Raw genomic sequence first — 20,898 nt, 5'->3', positions numbered from 1 at the left:
TAAAATACGTAAGGTCACAGGGCAGACAGCTCGGGGCACTGGGAGAGCAGCTCTCCGAGCCACGGTGTGCAAGGACGCGGGGATAAACCTGTGCGCTGCGTTCTCCCGTGTCGCTGTTGTAGCGCTGATGGAAGACATGTAACCAAGGCACGGGCGCCTGCAGCTCCAGCGAACCTCCCTGCACTCAGACAATGGCTCCCGCTGCATTGTCCCCGGCTGCTGCGTTTGGATCGCATTCATTCGAGTCGCACAAATTAGTGAGATCTGTGCACTCTCATCCGCTGCCCGAAATGCAACTGCCCTGCCTGATCCCTCTCGCTGGTGAGTGATTTCACCTCCCGTGGCCATGTCTACCAGATGCTGCCGGTTGTCTCTCGTTGACCCGCAGATGGCCGGGGAGCTCCCGGGAGACGCCGCCCGGAGCGGTCCCACCCTCCAGCTGCGGCCTGGCACGGGGTGACCGCACCGGGGTGACCCGAACCGGGCCAGCAGAACAAAGGCGGGGGGCCACCCGCACAGGGCAGGGCCAGCCGGGCACCCGCAGCTCTGCCAGCACCAACCTCGACACCGGAGGGAGAAGGGGTTTAGGCAGAGGCAGCCACGGCTGCTCCGTGACGGGAAAGCGACGATCCCTTTCTCCCCGCGCTGCGTGACAGCAGCTCTAGCACAGCAGCGAGGGGCGATAGCACACAGGCGAGGGGCGGTGACGCACAGACAGCGCCGCACAAGGAGCACGCCACAGGCCTGGTGTCACAGAGCCGCCCTCGGGGTCCCCCGCGCGCGCTCCCCTCAGCCGCGGCAGCGCGGGAAGCCGAGTGCGCGCGCTCCCGCCCCGCCCCGCCCCGCCCCGCCCGGCTCCGCCCCGCGGCGCACGTGGCACCCTCGCCCGCGCTGGTCACGTGATGCGGGCCCCGGGTGTTCCCCCTCCGCCCCTCCCCGTCTGACCCCGTCTCTCCCGTCTGGTCAATAGCGCGCGGCGCATGCGCAGTTATCGCATCACGCCCCCACCGCCTCCCCCCGGCCCGTCTCCCTCCGCCCTATATAAGGCGCGCGCGGCGGGGTCCCGGCTCCGCAGTGCGCGTGGGCGGCGAGGCGGCTCCGCGCGCCTCTGGGACCCGTCCCCCTCCCCCGGCTCCGCCGCCGCCATGAGTTCGGGGACCCCCTACATCGGTAGCAAGATCAGCCTGATTTCTAAGGCGCAGATCCGCTATGAGGGCATCCTCTACACCATCGACACCGAGAACTCCACCGTGGCGCTGGCCAAGGGTGAGGCGGGGCCCTGTGGGGGGCGCGGGCGGGCCTAGGCCGGCGCTGGCTGAGGGGACGCGGTGGGGGCCGCTGTGCCGCGAACAATGAGCGCGCCCGGGGGCCCGTCCTCCGCGCTGGGCTGTGGTGGGGCTGGAGCCCCGGTTCCGGAGCGCTGCCGCTCTCCGTGAGTCAGCACTGACAGGGGCCGCGCTGGAGGGGCGGGCAGGGCCCGCGATGTTGAGCAGCCCTTGGCTCTCCACGGGAGTTCCCGGGGAGAAGCGCTGCCGACAGCGCTGGCTCGCCTTGCCTTTGTCAGAAGCGAGGGGGGGGGGGGGCTGACGCTCGGCATCGCTGTGCGTGGTTCGGTTCCCTTCGCTTGGCTGTGCCCGGCTGCATGTCGGTATTCGGCTCGAGCAGGGCCCCAGGCCGGCGCTGAGGAAAGCTGTTGTGTCTTTGTTCCTTCCGTGATCGATAATTGGACTCTGCTCAGGTGAGGAGGGTGGGAGCTGCTGCACAGCTCTGCGGGGCACCTGCACGTGGATCTGGCTCGCCGACCTTCCTGGCTCCTCAGCGAGGCTTTGCATTTTGTTTCCCCGTAGAAATACTGATCATTATCTTTGAAACGGTGTCATTTGGGTTCAATTGTCACCTGTGCTGGGAGCTCCTGTTTTTCATCTCAATAAAACCTGTCCTGTCTTGTTTAGTCCATCAAATATTAATTTATTCCTGTACTGCTTTTCAAGTCCAGCTTGGCTACTTCAACTAATGTGCATCGGTGTTTTCTTTCCCTGAGTTTTGCCCTTCCTTCTTCTGGGAGGTTCACAGGTTCTTCATTGCCTGCAGCCAGCCATCGGGGTTGTCCACAAAACAAACACCTTTTGTTTTGAAAGGTTGTTTGCTGGCAGGAGGCACTGACTTGCCAGATTCACAACTGCCCTCAAGGCAGCCTGTGCCCCAGTGTTTTCCCACTATAATGATGCTTATATGATGATGGACATTATTTGACACCTATTAAAGTGTTTTCTGAAGTTCAAAATGCGAATTTTCTCAAATTCACTTTTTCTCTAGGAATGTAGCCGTTTCTTTAAGTGCACAAATAGAGCTGTTTGTGTTAGTGCTTGGGTTAAAGTATTTGAGAAGTTGCTGGAAGGATGCAGTTCCTTTCCTGTAGGTCCAGGAAGGTCTTTGCCTTGACCCAGCAGCAAGTAGAGATGGTTCCTTACACATAGCACTTGCTTCCTCAGAGCTGGTGTGGTGTGTTTCAAAGGCATGTGTGATTAAAGTGCTTTATGATGTAAGTACATGCTCTGAATAAGATTCCTGGTAGTTCTTGTCTTTATTAGTCTCTCAGTATTCAGTTTTGATGAACTGGAATGCCTGAGAAGTAGTTGTCGCAATAGGTGGAAAATGTGTTTTTCCCCACCTAAAGAGCTGCCCTATAAACTTTACATCACAAACCCTGCTTTTCATTGTAGCTCAGAGGAGGTTTTATAATTTAGAGACTTTCTGGCGAAGCAAAATTAGCGACAGAATTGCAAATGTAGCAACAATGTTAAAGTTAGTCACAACAGTATCAACCCTGTGTGTGGTGTCTGTGGTTTAAAACACTTGATCTCTGAGGCATTAGAAGGGCCATGAATTACTGATACGTGGCTGAAGTTGTCCTGACTGCAGGTAAATTGCTGTTAAACTCTGGATGCCGCTCTAAATACTTCCATATGCAATGTAGGTGCTATTCTCTTTAGTTCTGTCATTCATAAAGAAAAATTTAAGTTAAAGGTGACCTCAGGAAGAGATTTGGTTCAGCCTCTCACTTGAAGCCAGGCTGACTTCAGTTGATTTATATTTGTTAAACCTCTATATGTGCACATAATCTTAAATGCTGGAGATTCTGTGGGCTTAATTAATCACTACAAGAAAGTTGTCGGTTTTGTTAGAGGTTAAACTTAAATTGCAGACAAAGGAATTTTAAGCCAGAAACTTACTCCCCCTTAAGTAGAAGTCTGAAGAAATTGAAGTTCTAGAACAAGAAATATTCACATAAGCTCTGCTTTCCAGTTACCCAGTCACTTGCTGTGCTTCCTGTCCATTTAGAGCTTAAGCTCAACAGCCCTACACAAGTAGGAGCTGTGTTGTAAACCAGGAGCTGCTATGTTGTGGGATTGATTTCCTGTTCATCTGTAAGCAATAGTCAGGAACTTCATGGGAGACAGCCCTTCCCACCTCCACAGGAACTCTAAGATGCACTTTGTGCTGTGCCAGAAACAGTTAAAAGCCTCAGGTGCAGGGACAGGCAAGCTCAGCTCCTACAGCCCTGTTTTGTCTGCAGCAAGGACTTGGCTTTCTACCTTTTTTGTTAGAAACCTTGGGACCAGCCAACTGGGAGGCTGCCGGGCAGCTTTGGACTTTGCAGGTCATGTGTTTGTCCATGTGGAAGTTGATGGGCTCCTCATGGTGCTTTCCATGTTAGTTGTGGGATCCTGTAGGAGCCCCTGGATGCCTTTAGTACATCTTGCCATGAGCTGTAATCATCTTATTTTGAACAGAGAGATCAGTGGTACTGTTGTGTCCAAAAGGCTACAAGCATTGCTTTCATTTTATAATCTGCTTTTGGTTGACTAGGTTACAGCTGTAATATGATCAAACAGCAGCTGAAGATCTAAAATAACTTGGAGAGGCAATGTACCCTAGGAACTCATGGAAGATGGCCTTTGAAGGGAAGTGACTGACAGCTTGTCCTTGTACCAGTGATGATCCCCTTCCTGTTAGGTTCAAGCTGAGGTGCTGAGCAGTGTGATAGGGACATTCTGGCATCCACCTGCTCCTTGGGAGCTCACCTGTGTGTTGGCGGGGGTGAAGACCATTTGCAGCATGAAGTGCTGCCTGGTGTGAGGTGAACCACCTGCATACACCTGTTCACCCTGGAACAGGACTCTTGAGTATCCCTGGCTGCAACAGCCAACACTCCTCCTAAGTTAAAGCAGCATGGTGTGTCAGGGATGCTTAGCACTGGACGTCAGTGCATCCACTTTTGGTGCTCTTTTTCCTGGGAGTATATGGTGCTTCATCATCTGTGTGACAGGAAGAGTGACACATCCTGGTGGAGGTGTTTCAGTATATCCATGAAAACCTGTTAGAAGCAATTGAGGGAACTCAGACACAGAATACTTCCTTTGGCAGAAAATGTGCATCAAGCCAGTATGTGCTGGTACTCATCTGAACTGGGAGTGCCTCTCAAAGTCAGAAAGCAGCCACACCAGTGAACTTGGGAGTTTCTGTAACTTGTGGCTCAAATTTCAAGCTTTTACCTGTCAGTGTTTGATGTAACTGTGCTATCTGTTTTCCTGTGCCAACAATCCAGTCTGACCTCTTCTTTCTTAATGGCTCAAATTAATTTATACTTCTACCTAGTAGCTGCCACAGTCAGCTGAAGTTTTATTTTTGTTTTTTCCACTCTGTGTGACATTGCTGGTTAGTGTCTGTTCAAGTATTCTGGTAGCTCCCTAAGCACTGAGATCTTAGATTTATCACTGATGGCTTGCTTTGTAGTCCCATTAATCATAGAAACAGTGACATTGGAGTAGAGAGGGAACTTTAATAGGAAGCTTTTATCATTGATAAAACTCCCTCGTACCTACATAATAAATGTATGAAACCAAAGGTGCAGGTTTGAGCTCTAAAGCCTTCTATGATTTCCCCCTGCTGCTTCAGGGGCCTCTCCTGTGGTGTGATGCAGTTGTCAGGGGTGAATGCCTGCGTGGGACAGCTGCTGGGGAGGGAAGGAGAGTACAGCCCTGTGGGGATCTCCTTGGGTTTGGAGTAGGATTCTTCACTCCAGCTGGTCTATGGTCTTTACCTTCACAGCTTAGTGTAAACAAAACTGTTTATACAGGCTGCTGAAAAAGTTGGCATTTGAGGGAACAGATGTGTGTGAGGAGGAGACTGAGGGCTCTGGAAGTAGCCGTTGTTGTTGTTGTTGTTAAAAATGACAAGTGTTGAAGGAGTACTTTTTTGTTTGCATTCATCTGAGCTTGCACAGTGCTGCAGTGGCAGAACTGCACTAATGTCACCATTTCCATGCTCCAGTGCGATCCTTCGGGACTGAGGACCGGCCCACAGACAGACCGGCCCCTCCCAGAGAAGAAATCTATGAGTACATTATTTTTCGAGGAAGTGACATCAAAGACATCACTGTCTGTGAACCTCCAAAAGCTCAGCATACTCTGCCACAAGATCCTGCCATTGTCCAAGTAAGTTAGCCTGAAGCGTTGCTAAAAAGCTGAGATAAAACATTGGTGTTGAAGGACTGCATTTTGGTTAAAAGCTTAGGGAAATGAAGGCAAGTCAGTGGCTCCAGGAATCTTCAGATTATTTAAAGCATCCTGAATTTTGTTTTAATATTTAAAATAGCAGCAGCATTAAAGACCTGAGTCAACAAAAGCCAGAGCTAGCTGAGAATGCAGGAAAATCATAAAGAGGTACACTAACCCTTCTCAGAATTTACTTAAGCTTTAGTAATTCTGTATATGAAGTAAAAAATCACTGCCAAAGTGAGTTAACTTCTGGACATTGTAAATGGAAATGTGCTTTGTCTTGTTACAGTCTTCACTGGGCTCTGCCTCTACATCATCCTTTCAGCCACATGTGCCTTACAGCCCGTTTAGAGGTATGCCACCTTACAGCCAGCTTGCTGCCAGCTCTTTGCTTAGCCAGCAGTATGCAGCTTCCTTAGGTTTAGGTAAGTACAAACTTTACTTGCTAGAGTAAAGGTGTGGCCTTGTATGCAGCTGCTGTGAAAACAAATAACAGTAACTAATACTGAACTCCTTGCCAAGTGTCAGACTGCAAGGAGCAGTGAATAAGCAACTCACAACTTTGTGCAGTGATTTTACTACAAGGAGGCCTGTGTTTCACTTGCATGTGCACACGAAAGAAACAAATTAAATAGCTGAAGTTTCTTTCTGAAATTAGTGGGAATACCCTACAGTTGAGGCCAGTTTGTTTCTAGCCTAACACACCTCACATCACATGTAATGAACTTGTATTTCCAGAGAGGACTGTAAATAAGCAGCTCTAATGCTGTTCTAGAGAACCTTGTATCTCTTTCCAAGTCCTTGGGATGTTTCACTACCTTGTATCTTATCCATGTATCTCTGCTCTCTCTTCTTCCCTCTATCTCTTTAGAGAAATTGGTAAGCCCTCCAGCATCAGCAGCTGCTTCCAGCCCTAGTTCTTCTCCGTCTCCACAACCTGTTTCAGAGCCTGACATGTCTTCAGAGCCCCATCAGCTCTCTTCCAAGGGTAACAGCAGTTTGAGGACTCCAAATATTTGGAAGAACTGCATGGCACTTGCAAACACTCCGTTCTTGTTAACCCCTCCTAGAATGATAGTGCTCATATGGGTAATGCCAGTAGAACTAGTTTGTTCTCAGCTGTTTTTGGCTTTCATTACATGAAGTATGATTCCTCCTGTCCTAGAAGTATCAATTAGAGAGACAGGAGAAAGGAAAAGTCCAGGACAGTGGATCCTCTTGTGTAAGTATCAGGAGAAGGATGAAGTTTGGCAGATGCTAATGTGCTGCATCCTGTCCAGGAACATCTGTCACCATAGGGTTTGGGTGAGGAACTAGTCAGCCTTTTCTGGAAAAAAGGAAGCACACTGCTTAAATTGTGGGTGGCCTTGTGGTTGGAGACTTAGGCTGATCAAAAATTTGGGAGTATTTTCTGTAACTGAAGCAACATCAGGGTAGATTTCATGCATGATGGGGCATTGTACCTTGTTTGGACTCCTAGTTAGTAAAGCATGTCTAACAGTTAGCAGTTCCTGAGTAGCAGAGATAACACAGTTCTGGGTGCTTGCTTCTATGTGTAAAACCTTTAAAGAAGGCTGAGTTGAGACTATGCTAATCATCCTCAGAGCAGGGTGACCAGCTGCAGCCTGCATTAAAACATGATAATTAGTTTCATCTGGTTTTAGCTTAAGCATGTATGCTTGTGTTGGCATGAAGCTTTTTACTTACCCTCTGTTTTTGGCCATCCATCTGCACATAGTTTCTCATTACTCTGGCTAAACTTTGAAACTTTCTCATGTTAAACTTGCACATCAGCTTTGTCCCACTCAATAATCCTTAGGATGTCTGTCTTCCTTGCAAGTTTTCCAGGTGTACATTAACTGGGAACCTGCATGATGTAACCTACTGGGTATATCTCATGTGGACTTGGGTGACCCAGAAGTGTCAGTGGCTTGGTTTGTGTGAACTCTTCAGCTTTTCACTTTTCTTGCTCTCTTAATATATTCAGTTAAAGTTTGCTTCCAAGCAGTTCTTATGCATAACTTCATGAACCTGTAGTACTCCAAATCTTCTAATTAAACCTAGAATGCAGTGTTTCTTCTGAGTACTGAAGACTGTCACTTTTTAATATAATTGGTGTAAGGTATACCAAACCATGAAAAGTATTTACGTGTTTTGTAGTGTGAATAAATAAGCCTGGATGGAAGAGCAACAGAAGTCTTGGTAACACTTTGGCCTTGACCAAGAAGGAATTTAAAAGGGTAACTTTGAGATCCTGGTCTGGTTTCAGGTTTTCTTTGTCTGAAAGCTCTAACAATAAGCAATGAAGTTGAAGGACTTCTAAAACTGGCTTACAAAAGGGGATATAGCTGAGGTGCCTAAGCTTTTGCTGCAGAACCTTTTTTGATGAAGTGGGGAAACGTTCTTGGACAGTTTCAGAATGGTGAATTTTTGTTTCAGATTAAAAGTTATCATGTAAAGTAAAATCCTGCATAATGTAAAAATTAGATTTTGGTATAAACTATCTGAGAGACTGACTTGGCTTGGTTGTTTAATGCTTGTCTAACTTGATTTAAGAAATAAATGGGTACATTTCCTGAAACTGAGGCTCCGGATGTGAGAGCCGTGACTTGTATGGCAGTGGTGCCTTACCTGGTGCCATTTAAACTTAGCCTGTAATGATGCACACTCAAGGCTTTGAGTCATTCTTGATCAAACTGTTTCTCCCTAGAAGTGGGCAGGGTTTAAATGGTGTCGGTGCATTTTCTGAGAGGCACTTAGTCATTGGGATTTTTTCCAGGTGCTGGCTTTCCTTCTGTTCACCCAGTCCGCAAAAGCCCCATGGTAGAGCAGGCTGTCCAGACTGGCCCAGTTGACACCATGAATTCCCAAAAGCTGCCCCCAGTGAAGGTGACTCCGGGGATTCCGCGCGGCGCCCGGCAGGTCCCGCAGGCCAACAGCAAAGCCAGCGGTACGTACGCACTGCTTCAACCCTGAGCCCTGGGCTTGGAGCATCCTTCCAAGGTGCACTGCAACACTGAGCTCTTGGGATTGTTCTTGTGCTCCTTTAAAGTTTATCCTTCTTGTTCAGTAGATACAGTTCAGGCAGCACCTGTGCAAACCCAAGGACAGGTGAATGATGAAAACAGAAGACCTCAAAGGAGAAGATCGGGTAGGTTAAGCTGACGCTAAACAGTCACAACAGCCTGTGAAGGCAAGTGGTGTTAACTTCAGTGAAGGATTAACTGACAGAAGATTGAGAAAAAGCTTTGGGCATCCAGATATGCTTCCCTAACAAAACAGCTTCTGGAGTCGCAGAAGTTCAGAACATTCCAGGGACAGAGTTCTAGCACCTTTTCTAGAAAGTTGAAGGTATGTCATAAAAATTAATGCTGTGACTTGGCAGCAGCAGCTGGATTTCTCTGAAAACTCAAGTATTTTTACCAGGAGAGGCAGCCTGTTTGAGACTTTCCAGAGCTTATATAACAGAGGGGAACTATGGAACACTCACCTCCATAGTGCGGAATTCTTATTTCAAAGTGGTGGTACAAGCATGGATCAGAAGAAAGTGAAATTCAAAGAGGTTTTTGCCCAAGTAAAATTAGAAAAGACAGGAGACAACACTTCAGACTCAGGTCTGCAAATTAACTAGTGTGTATAGAACAGGTTATAGCTTTTCCAAAAAGGAGTGGGTAGCATCTTGGCTGGAAACCAGAAACTAGACAGAATACAAGCTTCTTTTGGGGTAGACGAGTCTTTTGCTGGGTTTTCTGAGACCTCATCTTTGTCATCACTACAGGTTTTACACTAATTACAGTGCTGGGTTTGCAGGCGAAGAGTAGAGAGGAGAGATAATTTTCCCCACCTCCCTCAGCTTTTCTTGCTGTAGTGTTTGTTCTGACTTCCTCTCTGCACCCTGGAAGGAAAGTTGGGTGCACTCTGTCTTAGTGGTAAGACTGACATCTAGGAATGCTGCTCAGAAAGTTAAAGTGTTGCTGTAATGTGTCTTCTACAGCCAAAATCAGAAGTTGCTTTCAAAGAGGTGTGGCCTAACCACAGGACTGGAAGCCAGAAACTCCTGAGTTCTATCCCTGGTTTCCTCTGGTCTTGAGCAAGTCATGTAACCTCCCTGTGCGTTACCAAGTGTTTAAACTCTGCTGCTTTCAGGAAACAGGAGAACCAGAAACCGTTCTAGAGGACAAAACAGACCAACTACTGTGAAGGAAAATACAATAAAATTTGAAGGTGACTTTGACTTTGAAAGTGCAAATGCACAATTCAACAGAGAAGAACTTGATAAAGAATTCAAGAAGAAACTAAACTTTAAAGGTTTGTGTCTTCATTAAATATGAATTGCTGAACTAGTAGTAAACACTGCATAGACAGACTGGTTCTGAGAAACTGCATGATTACATCTCAAATCTTGTTTGAGGGAGCAAAAGAACAGATGGCTCTGCAGTGTGTGCCTCAAGGAAGTGTAATACATTTCATTATCTTCAGATGACAAAGCAGAGACGGGGGAAGAAAAAGGGGACCCTGGAGTGGCAACCCAAAACAATGATGGTAATGCAGAGGAGGACCTGCTGGGGCCCAACTGCTATTATGATAAATCCAAGTCTTTCTTTGACAACATTTCTTCAGAACTGAAATCCAGGTGAGTGTTTCTAAAAGCTTGGTTTTTAAATGGGATTTTAAGCATAAAATTTCAGACGTAATCTATGTGGCATTGTTTAATTATTTAAAAATTTTAGAATAGACTTTAGGCAGGGAATATTGCCATGCATTTGGTGGCTGACAAGTGATGTGAACCAAGTTTCATGCGGTGGGATGAAAGAAAAAGCAATTCAGTTGATAGGATACACTTGCATAAACTATGATAGATGAGTTTTCATTTCTGTTTCCCAGTACTGACTTTGAACCCTTTGATTTTAAACAAATTCCTTATCTGGCTTGTGGGAGAGGAGGCATCAGGGTCATGCTGTACTGAAGGTGCAGCTGGCAGACAGGAGTGAGCTAAGCCTGGAGGTGGGGCATAGAAGTCAGCTCTGGATGTGGAAATGCATTAGGTTAAATGTTGGGAATATGAAGGGAAAGTTTCAGCTTTCACTGCCACCACTGCTGTCACCAAGTGCCTGGAGAAATGAGACATCCCCCCTTAGTGTCAGCATGAGGGATTCCCTTGGCTCTGGAGCTGCAGAGGGGTTGGGTTAGAGCATGTGCACTGCAGCTGGTGCTTGTTGCAGTGCAGCTCAACAAAATCGGGTTTGAGGCTTCCTCTCTGAGCAAGCTGGTGGCTTTGTGATGTTTGTGTTCACCCTGAGCCCAGCCTTGTTCAGTTCCAGGCGCACCACGTGGGCTGAGGAAAGGAAGCTCAACACAGAGACGTTTGGAGTGTCCGGACGGTTCCTTCGTGGCCGCAGCTTTCGAGGTGGATTTCGAGGTGGAAGGGGGAGTGGAGCAGCGAGGAGAAACCAAACCACTCACAGAGCTGGTACTGGCAGAGTGTAACTTCAGAGGCAAGTGCTCTAGCAAGAGTAAATATTCTCTCCGCGTTAGGTTTGTCTCTTACTCCTTGCCCGAGCTCTCTCAAGCATTGTTCCTTATTGGATCTGATTGGTATTTCTAAAGGTTAGAAGGAGATAGGAGTGGTTTAACATGCTGATTGTTCTGTTGGTTTCTTGGTCTCACCTGTTTCAGAAAAAGCTTAGCTCAAGCAAGCAGCTTTTGGTTCCTTAACCAAGTATTTCAGCTGATACAGGAGTGTGAGTTTTGCTATTTTTCTTCTTGGGAGAAGAATCCCATAATATCAAATATAATTCTGTCTTTTTTTTTTTCTGAATAGGTTCAAACATCTCTGAGAGGATGAAACTGTATATAAAAAGAAACCAACCAACTGCTGCACTAATGTGGGAAAATGGTTCATATTGTTTACTGTCTCAGCTCAAGCGGCAGAATTTCATGTACTACTGCTTATGTTTTGGACTTACTTTGGACCAGCCACTGTCTGCTGGAATATTTTTTGGAAGAGGGAATGTGTTCAGGGGTACCTTCTTCAGGGTGTCTTTTCTTTTTGTGTTTTTCAAGTGCAGACTAACTTACACGGTTCTTCTTTCTGGGTCTCTCAAGGCTGCTATAGTCTAAGCTCAAAGACTCCTTTTCTGAACCCTGGAGAAGAGAAATCATGCTGTTTTAACACAGAACCAAAGCTCACTTGAAATATACCAGCTATAATTTGTTTGTTCTGAGTAACCAAATGGATCCTTTGGTACTGCTGGTCTCACGAATCTTGGCAGCAGGTGTGAAGTAGCACTTGGTATCTGGAGAAATGGATTCCTGGTGCTGAGGAGTTGTGTATATTGTCATTTGGGAATACTGGAGTGTTGATCATGTAGTAGTGTTTCTGACTGTACAGCTGTTTGTGGGCTGGTGCTGGGCTGGAGGTACCACAGGATCATGGCTCTGCCTTGAGCTGAAGGGTGCTGGGAGTGCCTGGGGCTTGGAGCTCCTGGCTGGAGCGTGGGGACACCAGGTAGGATGGGAGCAGTGACTGTCCCCCACTCTTGTGCAGAGTTTTTGGCAGTAGTGACTGTCTGGGAAAGAGACCTGCAGCTCTGACTTGTTTGCCTCGGTTTGTACCTTGCTGGAGGCAGCACCAAATGCAAACAGTTCTCTGTACTCTGTAGACTGTGGTGGAACTCTTTGGAATGTTTTCATTCAACTAGGGATGGGAGACCATATAATGAAGCTTAACAGATGGGCATGTTTAATTTCTTTCCTCTATACCCCCATACTGTAAATAGTTTAGTTGTTTTTCTTTTGTTTTTAAAAATCTGTATGTGGGGAGAGGGCTGGGAGGGAGGGGTTACCTTTGTTTGCATGAAATAAGTGGGTTAAATTGCTATAGGCATGTGTCCCGTTTTTGGTTGGTAGGGAATTTTGTTGAAAAGCACCTTGATGACTGAACCCCTTACATAGCTCAAGTTTTTTTAGTTATGCATTGACCTAGGTTACTGTAAAAGCTTGGATTTATTTTTGTAGGACTTTATTGCTGAGAATTAGAACATAGCAGTGGGCCTGCTCTTGGGAGTAATGTAAATTGTAATTATAATAAACATGTAAATGTTTAATGTTTCCCTCCACCTCTGTTCTGTACATAGCTCCATAACATCTCTCCCTACAACTCCTCTGGCACCTGTCCTTGCAGGGCTATCATCCAAGCTGGAGAAAACCTGGCTGCAGAGCTCTGGCAAACCTGGCAGTGTTACAGGTATTGGAAAAGGGCTGAAACACCCAAATCCAGACACTGCACATTGTACTGCTGCCCTGGTTCCTGTGCTGGGACTCAGCCTAGTGGGAGTTATGTTACTCCAGCCTGGCAGAGGGAGTCCCTGGGCTGGTGGGGTTCCCCAGGAGCAGCCTGTCAGGAGCCAGTGTTGCTGCTGCAGGACCTGGCTCACACCTCTGAGCTGGGCTGTGCTAAAATGGCTCACTCGGACCTGCTCTGCCTCCCAACTTCTCTGCTGGCAAAGCAGCCACTGTGGCTCCAAGTGTGGAGATGGAATTGCACTGCCCTGGCAGAGGATGGGATGAGAAATTCTCACTGCTCCTGTGTAATCACCCTTATTGCCATGTAACCGTGCCTTTTTTAGTTGAGTGGGATCAATTCCCTTGTTTCCACAGTAAAGCTCCAACTCCCAGGCATAAGCACGTCCTTGACACAGCTGAAGTTTGTGTCCCAGCCTGTGCCTAGTGCTGGCCTGGCTTCTGCTGTCTAGGACCCGAGGGGCTTGGTGGCTGTGGCTCAGCCCCAGGGCTTGTTACCTGTGAGCCCTTCTTCCCCAGGAGTACTGTGGGCTCAGCTGCAGCCCTGTCAGCTTCCCCATGGAAAACTCCCAGTGTGTGGAAACAATTGTAGTGACTTGAGTAGGGAACCAAGTGCAGCTTTTTTGCCTTCTATGGGCTGATAAATTAAACAACCTGCTATTCCAGGACCATGCTTCCTCTGGCTCATGTGGTCTAATGTGTCCCTGAGCAGCAGCAGCACTGCTGCTTCTGTGTCCTTGACTCCTGTGGCATCCTCTGCCCACACTTTGCTGGGCAGCATTTCCCTGTAAACAGCTCCTGGGTGTGTGAGAGCCCAGGGCTGTGAGCTCTGCTGCCTGGAGCATCCCTGTCCTGGGCATCAGAGCTGCTTCCTGCAGGCTCCTGGGCCACATTCAGTCCTTGCTGTGCCTGCTCTGACCCTGTCACACCCTCTCTGGGTGTGCAAGAGCAGATTGAAGGGCTGCTTCCAAGGCAGTTTGGTTCTACCTCCTTGGTGGGTACAAATGGGGAAAAGTTTACAATAAAGGAGCACCTGTTCCTATTGCTTCAAATACTGAGACGAGAGTAGGAGCTCAGGTGCGAAGAGGCCTGAGGTTCCTCTGAAATGAGGAAACAGCTCAAACCAACTCCTGGGGTAGGAGGTAGAGAGGAAGAAATACCAGAGCAGAGCTTCACCTCTGTTATAACACTTGCTATAGTTACTGTTTAGCTCCTGGTCCATAAATCTCTCCCCCTGGGAATCACAGCAGCAATGCTTTACTCTGAACCAGACCTGGAAGCACCAGGTCGTGCACCTCTGCCCTGAGCATGTGCCTGCAGCAGTATGTTTTCATGCTAACCCCCAAAACACAGCCCCCATCTCTGTCCTGTCTTTTAGCAGTAAAACACACAGCTGCTGCTGCAAGGCAGACCCAGCCTTTTCACCCTCAAAGATGCCCATTTAGGGAATAAAAACCCCAACTCCATACTAGTTATGTTGAGACCATAATACAACCCCCAAGACAGGTACTTAAGGTAAAAAAAAAAAGAATGTGCTGAGAACTGAGGCAGTGCAGAAAAGAACCATTAAACAAAGTGAAGTGTCCAGGGAAAAAAATGCAAGTGAAGTCTCTGTCCTTTAATGGGTCACTGCTGCTGTTCTGGAGCCAACCAGATCATCCTGAGTAATTAAAATCCAAGGAACAGACCAGGGTTTTTTTAAATAACAGCTTTAAAAAAAAAAAAACAGTAGGTTTATTGTAGGTCTCAAGAGAGCACAGTATGAGTAACTGGAATGCCTACATGTCTATACAGAATAACCCATCACTCGAATTAAAAAGAAGCAGCTAAGCAGGTGCATTTCATTCATCATGATGTTTTCTTCTGTTTTTTCTTTTCATTTTCTTCCTTTTCCTTTTCAATTTCAGCCACATACTTCTCAATTTCTTCAGGGTTTAGGATCTAAAACAGAAACATGGGTGACCCTCAGGATACCACTAAACTTAAGAGATGATTCTAGTTCTGCCATGGGAAGAACATTAACTGCTGTTTATCTGGAAGCAGGTACCTGCTGCAGACACAACAACATTCCTTGGCCACTAAGAATAAACTGAAGTATTTGTCGGTGCAAAATGTGAGATTAAGGGCTGGAAGTTAAGGCAGAGCAACAAGGACAGTATCAGAGACAAACTCAAGGGGAGAGAAGCAAACAAAAAGCTCACCTTCAGGGGCTGCTCCCGTCTCATGACTGCCAGCTCAATGTTCTTCCCACCAGACTGCACCACCTGGGTGAGGCAGAGGGAAGCTTTAGGAGCCTGGCCAGGAATTCACTCCAACAAACCCCTCTCAGGTCTCCTTGGAAGGGGAATAGATATGGATGGGGTGCATCTCACTCCTTAGCTCTTAAGCTTTCAACACCATCAGCACTAACTCTCAGAAGGGTTTTCACACTGGTGGCAGTGCCCTGGGCAGATGGAAAACACTTCAGCCCCACCACCTGACTTCTGCTATTCTCTGCATCTTAAACTGCAATTAAAAAAATAAAATATTCATCGTGTGCTTTAGCACATCTTTGGTGCATTTGTGTAAATGCCCAGAACTGAAGTCTGTTTTCCTCCCCAGAGCTGCTGGTAAGTTCTGTGTAAACTGTGGAAATTGTTACCCCAAATATTCTGAACACTGAATTCAATCCAACACTCACAGCCAACAGTAAAGAGCTCTCACAGATCCTTTGCAGTACTTCCTTAGGACATCCACAAATATTTTCCCATGTTCATATCTAAGAAGTGAATCTGGACACAGGGAAGAGATGTGAAACAGCCTCACCTCGAGAAGAGCCTTGATGACAAGTTTAATAGTCAGATCATCCGTTTCAATGGCCTCGTCAGTGTAGTTTTTCTCCAGGAACTCACGCACAGATTTGGCTCCTCTGCCAATGGCATTAGCCTGGAAACATTAAGGGGAAAAAGAAAATGAATGGGAGTTTAGAAAGTGTTTCATCTGTAGAGTAAGAAAGTTGTACAGTTGCATAATCTTTGTCACAAAGTTGTCTGGCACAGGTGGGTTGGTTTTGGGGTTTTTTTATGAAAGGACAAGACTTCCCAAGGAAAGCTGAACTGCAGATACCACTCTCATTACATTTAATCACTAAGGATTGTTGCAACTGTGAGACAGCACCATCTGGCCAGCAAGATCTCCTCTACCCCAATCCCAGGAGATATTAACTCACAAATATTCCATTTCCACTAGGAGCTGAATCTACTCACCTTCCAAGCATGGTAGGTGCCAGAGGGGTCAGTCTGGTACAGCCGTGGGGTCCCATCGAAGTCAAAGCCCACGATGAGGGCGGAGATCCCGAAGGGTCTGCGGCCGTTGCTCTGCGTGTACCTCTGAGCACAAAGGACACACTCACAGGCACTTCTGAAAACATTTCCAGGCTGCAAAGCACCCTCTGGAGCAGTTACAACCAGAAGAGCCACCAGAAATGCTTTTAGCTGGCTCTCTCCATTAGTCAGGACTCCGTACCTCACAGAGCCCCTAAGGCAGGCAAGTGAGAGGTGGTTCCTGGCCAAGCCCTGCTCCTACACCTGGTTACAGCTTCCAGAGGCACCTCCCCTCCTGCTGAGTGGAGCTGAGGCAGCCAGAGCCACGTCTGCAAGTCCCAGTGTGGCACCAGTGTGCCAAAAATTACCATGAGGACACCTGAATAGAGTTTTCACCAATTATTTGCACTGATTCCACATGAAATCATGGCAGCTCCACGGGTGTAAGCAGGTTCCACTGGAGCCATGTCACAGCCCTCCTGAGACTCTGCTAGCAAAGTCACTGCCATGTCACACACCAGGAGCAGGAGGGCTGACACCCACAGCACCACGGCAGCAGGAGCTGGGCCAGGTGTGTTTGCAACAGTTTGAGAGAAATGGTGAATGTATCAGAAAGACACAAATGTGAGATTGAGGATAAATGTGGATAAAGGAACAAAGTGAAACTTTGGGAAGTGATGCCTTGTTCTGACAGACCAGTAACTATTACAAGAATCACATTATTAACATCACCACTGCTCCAACGCGTCTGTGCACAGGTAAATTAGATTTTCTGTAATTCTCACTAGTGGCTGAAAATCAGTTTAATACAGTAGCAATGAGTGATTTGCTCACAGAATGCAGCTGGGCATATTTTGATGCTGCAATTCATTCTAGATTCATGACTATCAAACACAAAACATTTAATACTGCACCAATTTGCTCCCCTCTTACCCATCCCTGCAATGGCTTTGCAGGAGGAAAAACTACCAGGAATCATGAAGAAAAGCCAGTAACCCAGGCCCACTGCTGTGAGAGTGAGATGAGCAGAGTGTTCCTGATGACATAACATATGGAACTGTGCACTCCTTACAAGCACTACTTGCTTTATCTTGAGGGGAAAAATACCTCAAAATCAAACAGCACTCAATGGTTCTTTTCCACTGCTACATCCCCATTCTAAATAAACACAAGGTGTTTTTTACCAGGTAAGTAAGTAAGTTTTTTGCCAGGAGTGAGGCCAGAGGACAGACATTTACACAGCTTGAAGAGGTGTCAGATATTCCATGCTACACAGATGTTTCATGCAAGACGTGTGACACTCTAGTCCCACATGGTACAGACCTGTTACACACCCAAGCTGTACATTATGCATAACACAGGCTAACATAACAGCACATGTAACATCTCTCTCATCTTCAGCAGCTCTGTGCAGCCCCAAGTACCTGTTTCAGGCTGGCAATGTAGCGTGTGATGTACTCCACGGTGACAGGATCCTCCACAGTGAGCCTGTGGCTCTGACACTCCACCCGAGCTCTGTTTATGACTATCCTGGCATCAGCTGTGAGCCCTGAAACAACGCAGTGGCCTCAGAGTCATAAAAAAAAACCTCAGAACAGCAATTTGGCTCTGTGGCAACAGGAAGGGATAATCAAAGCAGAGCTCAAACTCCAGGGATGCTCAGCAAGAGCATTTGTAAGGCAGCAGAAAGTGGCTATGCACAAAAATAACTAAAGGATTTATTTACAGCTTCCAAGTTTGTGAGTTAGGTGACACACATAAATCTGAACCAGGTAATGGGGATATTACTGACATAATGGAATATACTGACAGCATTCCATATCCCAGCAAATCTGCAATGCTTATTCTCACACACATTATTGCTCATGCAGTCTAGCTCCATCTGCCCAGCATTCTCAGCTAGTTAATGAGGCTACAGCAGCATCATGTTAGCTGACAAAAGTATCTGACCCTTTTAAATAAAAAAAAATCTTTTTAAAGAAATTTGATTCTTTACTTTTTAGCTAATGCTGACATTTTTCATTTACAGCCTTGTTTTTATTTTTAGAGAATTTTTCTTCAAGTTTGTGAGCCTGCATGTATCCCAGAGCAAGGGAGCAAGGCAGGAGAAAGAACTGAGCCTCTCATTCCTGCACACTGAACCTAAACCCTGTTGTTTTAGTCAGTTAAATCAGGCCTCCTCTTAAAAATATTATTGATACTGACACTCTATTTCTCCATTGTTTTTTAAAAAATAAGCTTCTGTGGAAATACTGTGCTTCCCACAGATCTCAACCAGTTACACCTGTATTTTGTATTCTCAGATTGTATAAACATGCCCAAAGGTGTCCCAGTAAGTGCCAAAACCCCCGAAGGGATCACGTACCTGCAAAAGCCATGCAGACATTGTCATCCAGAGCACAGATCTTCCGGACAGTTCTCTCATCCTGGAGTTTTGCCACTGACTTCTTCTCCACACCAAGGACAACAATATCCTTCCCTCTAACTCCAACCTTGCATGCATGAAAAAAAGAAGCTAAAAAGTTAACCTGTGATCACAAATGCTCATAGCTGCAGATTTTACTCAAATGAGCAGTAACCAAGCACAAAGCCCCATGCTGCAACCACTACCTCAGCTTGAAGTCAGGATTTTATTTCCCACTCAACCCAGAGGCAGGATTGATGTAACAAAATTTGCAATGCATTTCATGGTGCAGTTTTATCATCAGTTTGTACCAACCTAAATCCCTGTTGCTCCCAAGAGACAGGTTCCAGCTCCTCTCACAAACTGTCCTTTCTCCAACAGCACCATCACTGTCCCCACAGCCACGGAACCACAGTCCAGTGGCACTGTACAACTCAAGAGCCCACGGCACTGAAGATCAGGCCAAGTAACACCTACAGCTGCCAAAATGTTCTGTCAGTAGCTGCATTAATGGCCTAATTCATACCTTGAACACACTTTTTCCAACACCACTGAGAAAAAAAAAACAAACTTGACTTTTCCCCTTCATTCCCACTGTTTCTCATAGGGGGATGGGAATAATTTTTTCTTACAGGGCAGCCCTGCTGTCAGCATATTCCAAATGTTTCCAAAAGCACTAAACTCAACAAGAGACGCGGGATGAGTGGTTACATTGCATGCTGACTTCACTTTTACAGTATTTTCAATTTCTGAAAGAAACAAAGAATCTGCTTGGCACTACATTTACGTTCATTTCCATCCCAAAGATGGTACATTTTATTTTTGGTAATGGTAATTAAAAGATATTACAACTATTAATACAGTTATGACTTTTTAAAACTAAAACTTATTACTGCTCGAACCTATTACTATTCACTAACAGAATGTCATTTGCAAATTAATACTTTTTTTCTCCTCCCCTAAACTTTCATTGAGCAAAAGCTTGGGACAACTGGAAGCTGGGAGCCAGCAGTGTAATTCCAAACGCTTTCACCGACGTGTTTCCCAATCCACTGGGAGTCTGCCTCGTGCACAAGCACAAAACAGCACAATCTGCAGCACGCACAGACCGAGAGACGAGAGGATCCCTCCAGGCCCGAGGGAGCACCGGAGCCCCGCAGGAAGCGACGGGCCGCGGGCAGCTCCCGGGGCGGTGGAAGCGGCCCAAGGGATCTCCCCGAAGCGCTCCCGCGGCCTCCCGGGCCCGCCAGGCCGAGCGCGCAGCGCGGCGCAGGCCCCGCCGCGGGTCCCCTCCGGCCCCGCCGCCCGCCAACCCCGCGGCCGCTGACTCACCGCGGTGGAGCCCTTCTTGACCGCCTCCTGCGCGTACTCCACCTGGAAGAGGTGCCCGTCCGGGGAGAAGACGGTGATGGCGCGGTCGTAGCTCATGGCTCCGGCAGAACCCGCACCGTCATCCGGGCGGGCCGGGGGCGGGGCCGCTGCGCTCCTGCGCTGCGCACTTGGCGTACGCACTGTGCGCGCCTTGCGCAGCGCTCCCGTCGCGGAGTCCAGAGCGGTTTGGGATGAAGGGACCTCAAAATTCACCCCCTGCCATGGAAAGGGACACCTTACACTGTCCCAGGTTGCTCCCTGCCCCGCCCAGCCCGGCCTCGGACGTTTCTAGGCGTTGGACAAACACAGCTTCTCTGGGCAACCTGTGCCAGGGCCTCGCCGCCCTCGCAGGGATGATTTTCCTAATACCGAACCTAAACTTGTCCTTTTTCCATTTGAACGCGTTCCCCTTATGCTGCCACTCCACTCCCGTAAATAACCCTGCCCCATCCCTGCTGTGAGTCCCCTCGAGCTCCTGGAGAGTCACAATTAGGTCACCGAGGTTGAACATCCCCGATTCTCTCAGCCCTTCCTGGTGCTCCATCCCTGGGACCGTGCCCGTGCCCGTGCCCGTGCCCGTGCCCGTGTCGCTGGGCTGTCCCCTCCCTGTCCCTTCTGTCCCCTCCCTATCCTCTCTCTGTCCCCACTCTGTCCCCTTTCTATCCCCTCCCTATCCCCTCTCTGTCCCCTCCCTGTCCTCTCTCTATCCTCTGTCCCCTCTCTGTCCCTTCACTGTCCCCTCCCTGTCCCCTCTCTGTCCCCTCGCCGCACGCAAAGCCGCGCGCACTTGGCGTACGCAGCCGGCGTACGCACTTGGCGCAGGCGGCCCCGCGCCGCTCCCCGCGCTGGCGCACTTGGCGTACGCAGCTGGCGTACGCAGTTGGCGCAGCGGGCGGCGCGGCCGAGGCCGCGGGAGCCCGGCGGTCGGGACCGCACCATGTGCGGGCGGCGGGGAGGC

At 47.9% G+C, this 20,898-nt stretch overlaps 2 protein-coding genes across 5 annotated transcripts; one reads left to right on the top strand and one right to left on the bottom strand.

Moving 5' to 3' along the window:
- Positions 1-1,075: 1,075 nt before the first annotated feature.
- Positions 1,076-12,321, top strand: LSM14B (LSM family member 14B). Of its 2 annotated transcripts, none has more exons than XM_062505029.1 (10): positions 1,076-1,266; positions 5,335-5,498; positions 5,851-5,986; positions 6,433-6,549; positions 8,341-8,511; positions 8,635-8,712; positions 9,708-9,869; positions 10,041-10,194; positions 10,877-11,056; positions 11,383-12,321. In XM_062505029.1, the coding sequence occupies exons 1-9, from the start codon at positions 1,146-1,148 to the stop codon at positions 11,046-11,048; spliced, it is 1,275 nt and encodes a 424-aa protein (XP_062361013.1). In that variant the 5' UTR covers positions 1,076-1,145; the 3' UTR covers positions 11,049-11,056; positions 11,383-12,321. The 2 variants fall into 2 exon arrangements, with proteins under 2 accessions (XP_062361013.1, XP_062361012.1); XM_062505028.1 differs by having other exon boundaries at positions 8,632-8,712.
- Positions 12,322-14,583: 2,262 nt separating this feature from the next.
- On the bottom strand, positions 14,584-20,056 carry PSMA7 (proteasome 20S subunit alpha 7). 3 transcript variants are annotated; one of them, XM_062505001.1, is made up of 7 exons: positions 19,902-20,056; positions 18,531-18,657; positions 17,590-17,732; positions 16,109-16,231; positions 15,669-15,788; positions 15,065-15,127; positions 14,584-14,804 (listed from the first exon to the last, which is right to left on the bottom strand). In XM_062505001.1, the coding sequence occupies exons 1-7, from the start codon at positions 19,995-19,997 to the stop codon at positions 14,712-14,714; spliced, it is 765 nt and encodes a 254-aa protein (XP_062360985.1). In that variant the 5' UTR covers positions 19,998-20,056; the 3' UTR covers positions 14,584-14,711. The 3 variants fall into 3 exon arrangements, with proteins under 3 accessions (XP_062360985.1, XP_062360984.1, XP_062360986.1); XM_062505000.1 differs by having other exon boundaries at positions 17,590-17,714; positions 19,902-20,055; XM_062505002.1 differs by lacking the exon at positions 18,531-18,657 and having other exon boundaries at positions 17,590-17,714; positions 19,883-20,045.
- Between the last annotated feature and the right edge of the window lie 842 nt (positions 20,057-20,898).

The sequence above is a fragment of the Cinclus cinclus genome, chromosome 18, assembly GCF_963662255.1.
Source record: "Cinclus cinclus chromosome 18, bCinCin1.1, whole genome shotgun sequence".
Taxonomy (NCBI): domain Eukaryota; kingdom Metazoa; phylum Chordata; class Aves; order Passeriformes; family Cinclidae; genus Cinclus; species Cinclus cinclus.
Note: the sequence above shows the minus strand (reverse complement) of the source record. Positions and strands in the feature narration are given on the sequence as shown.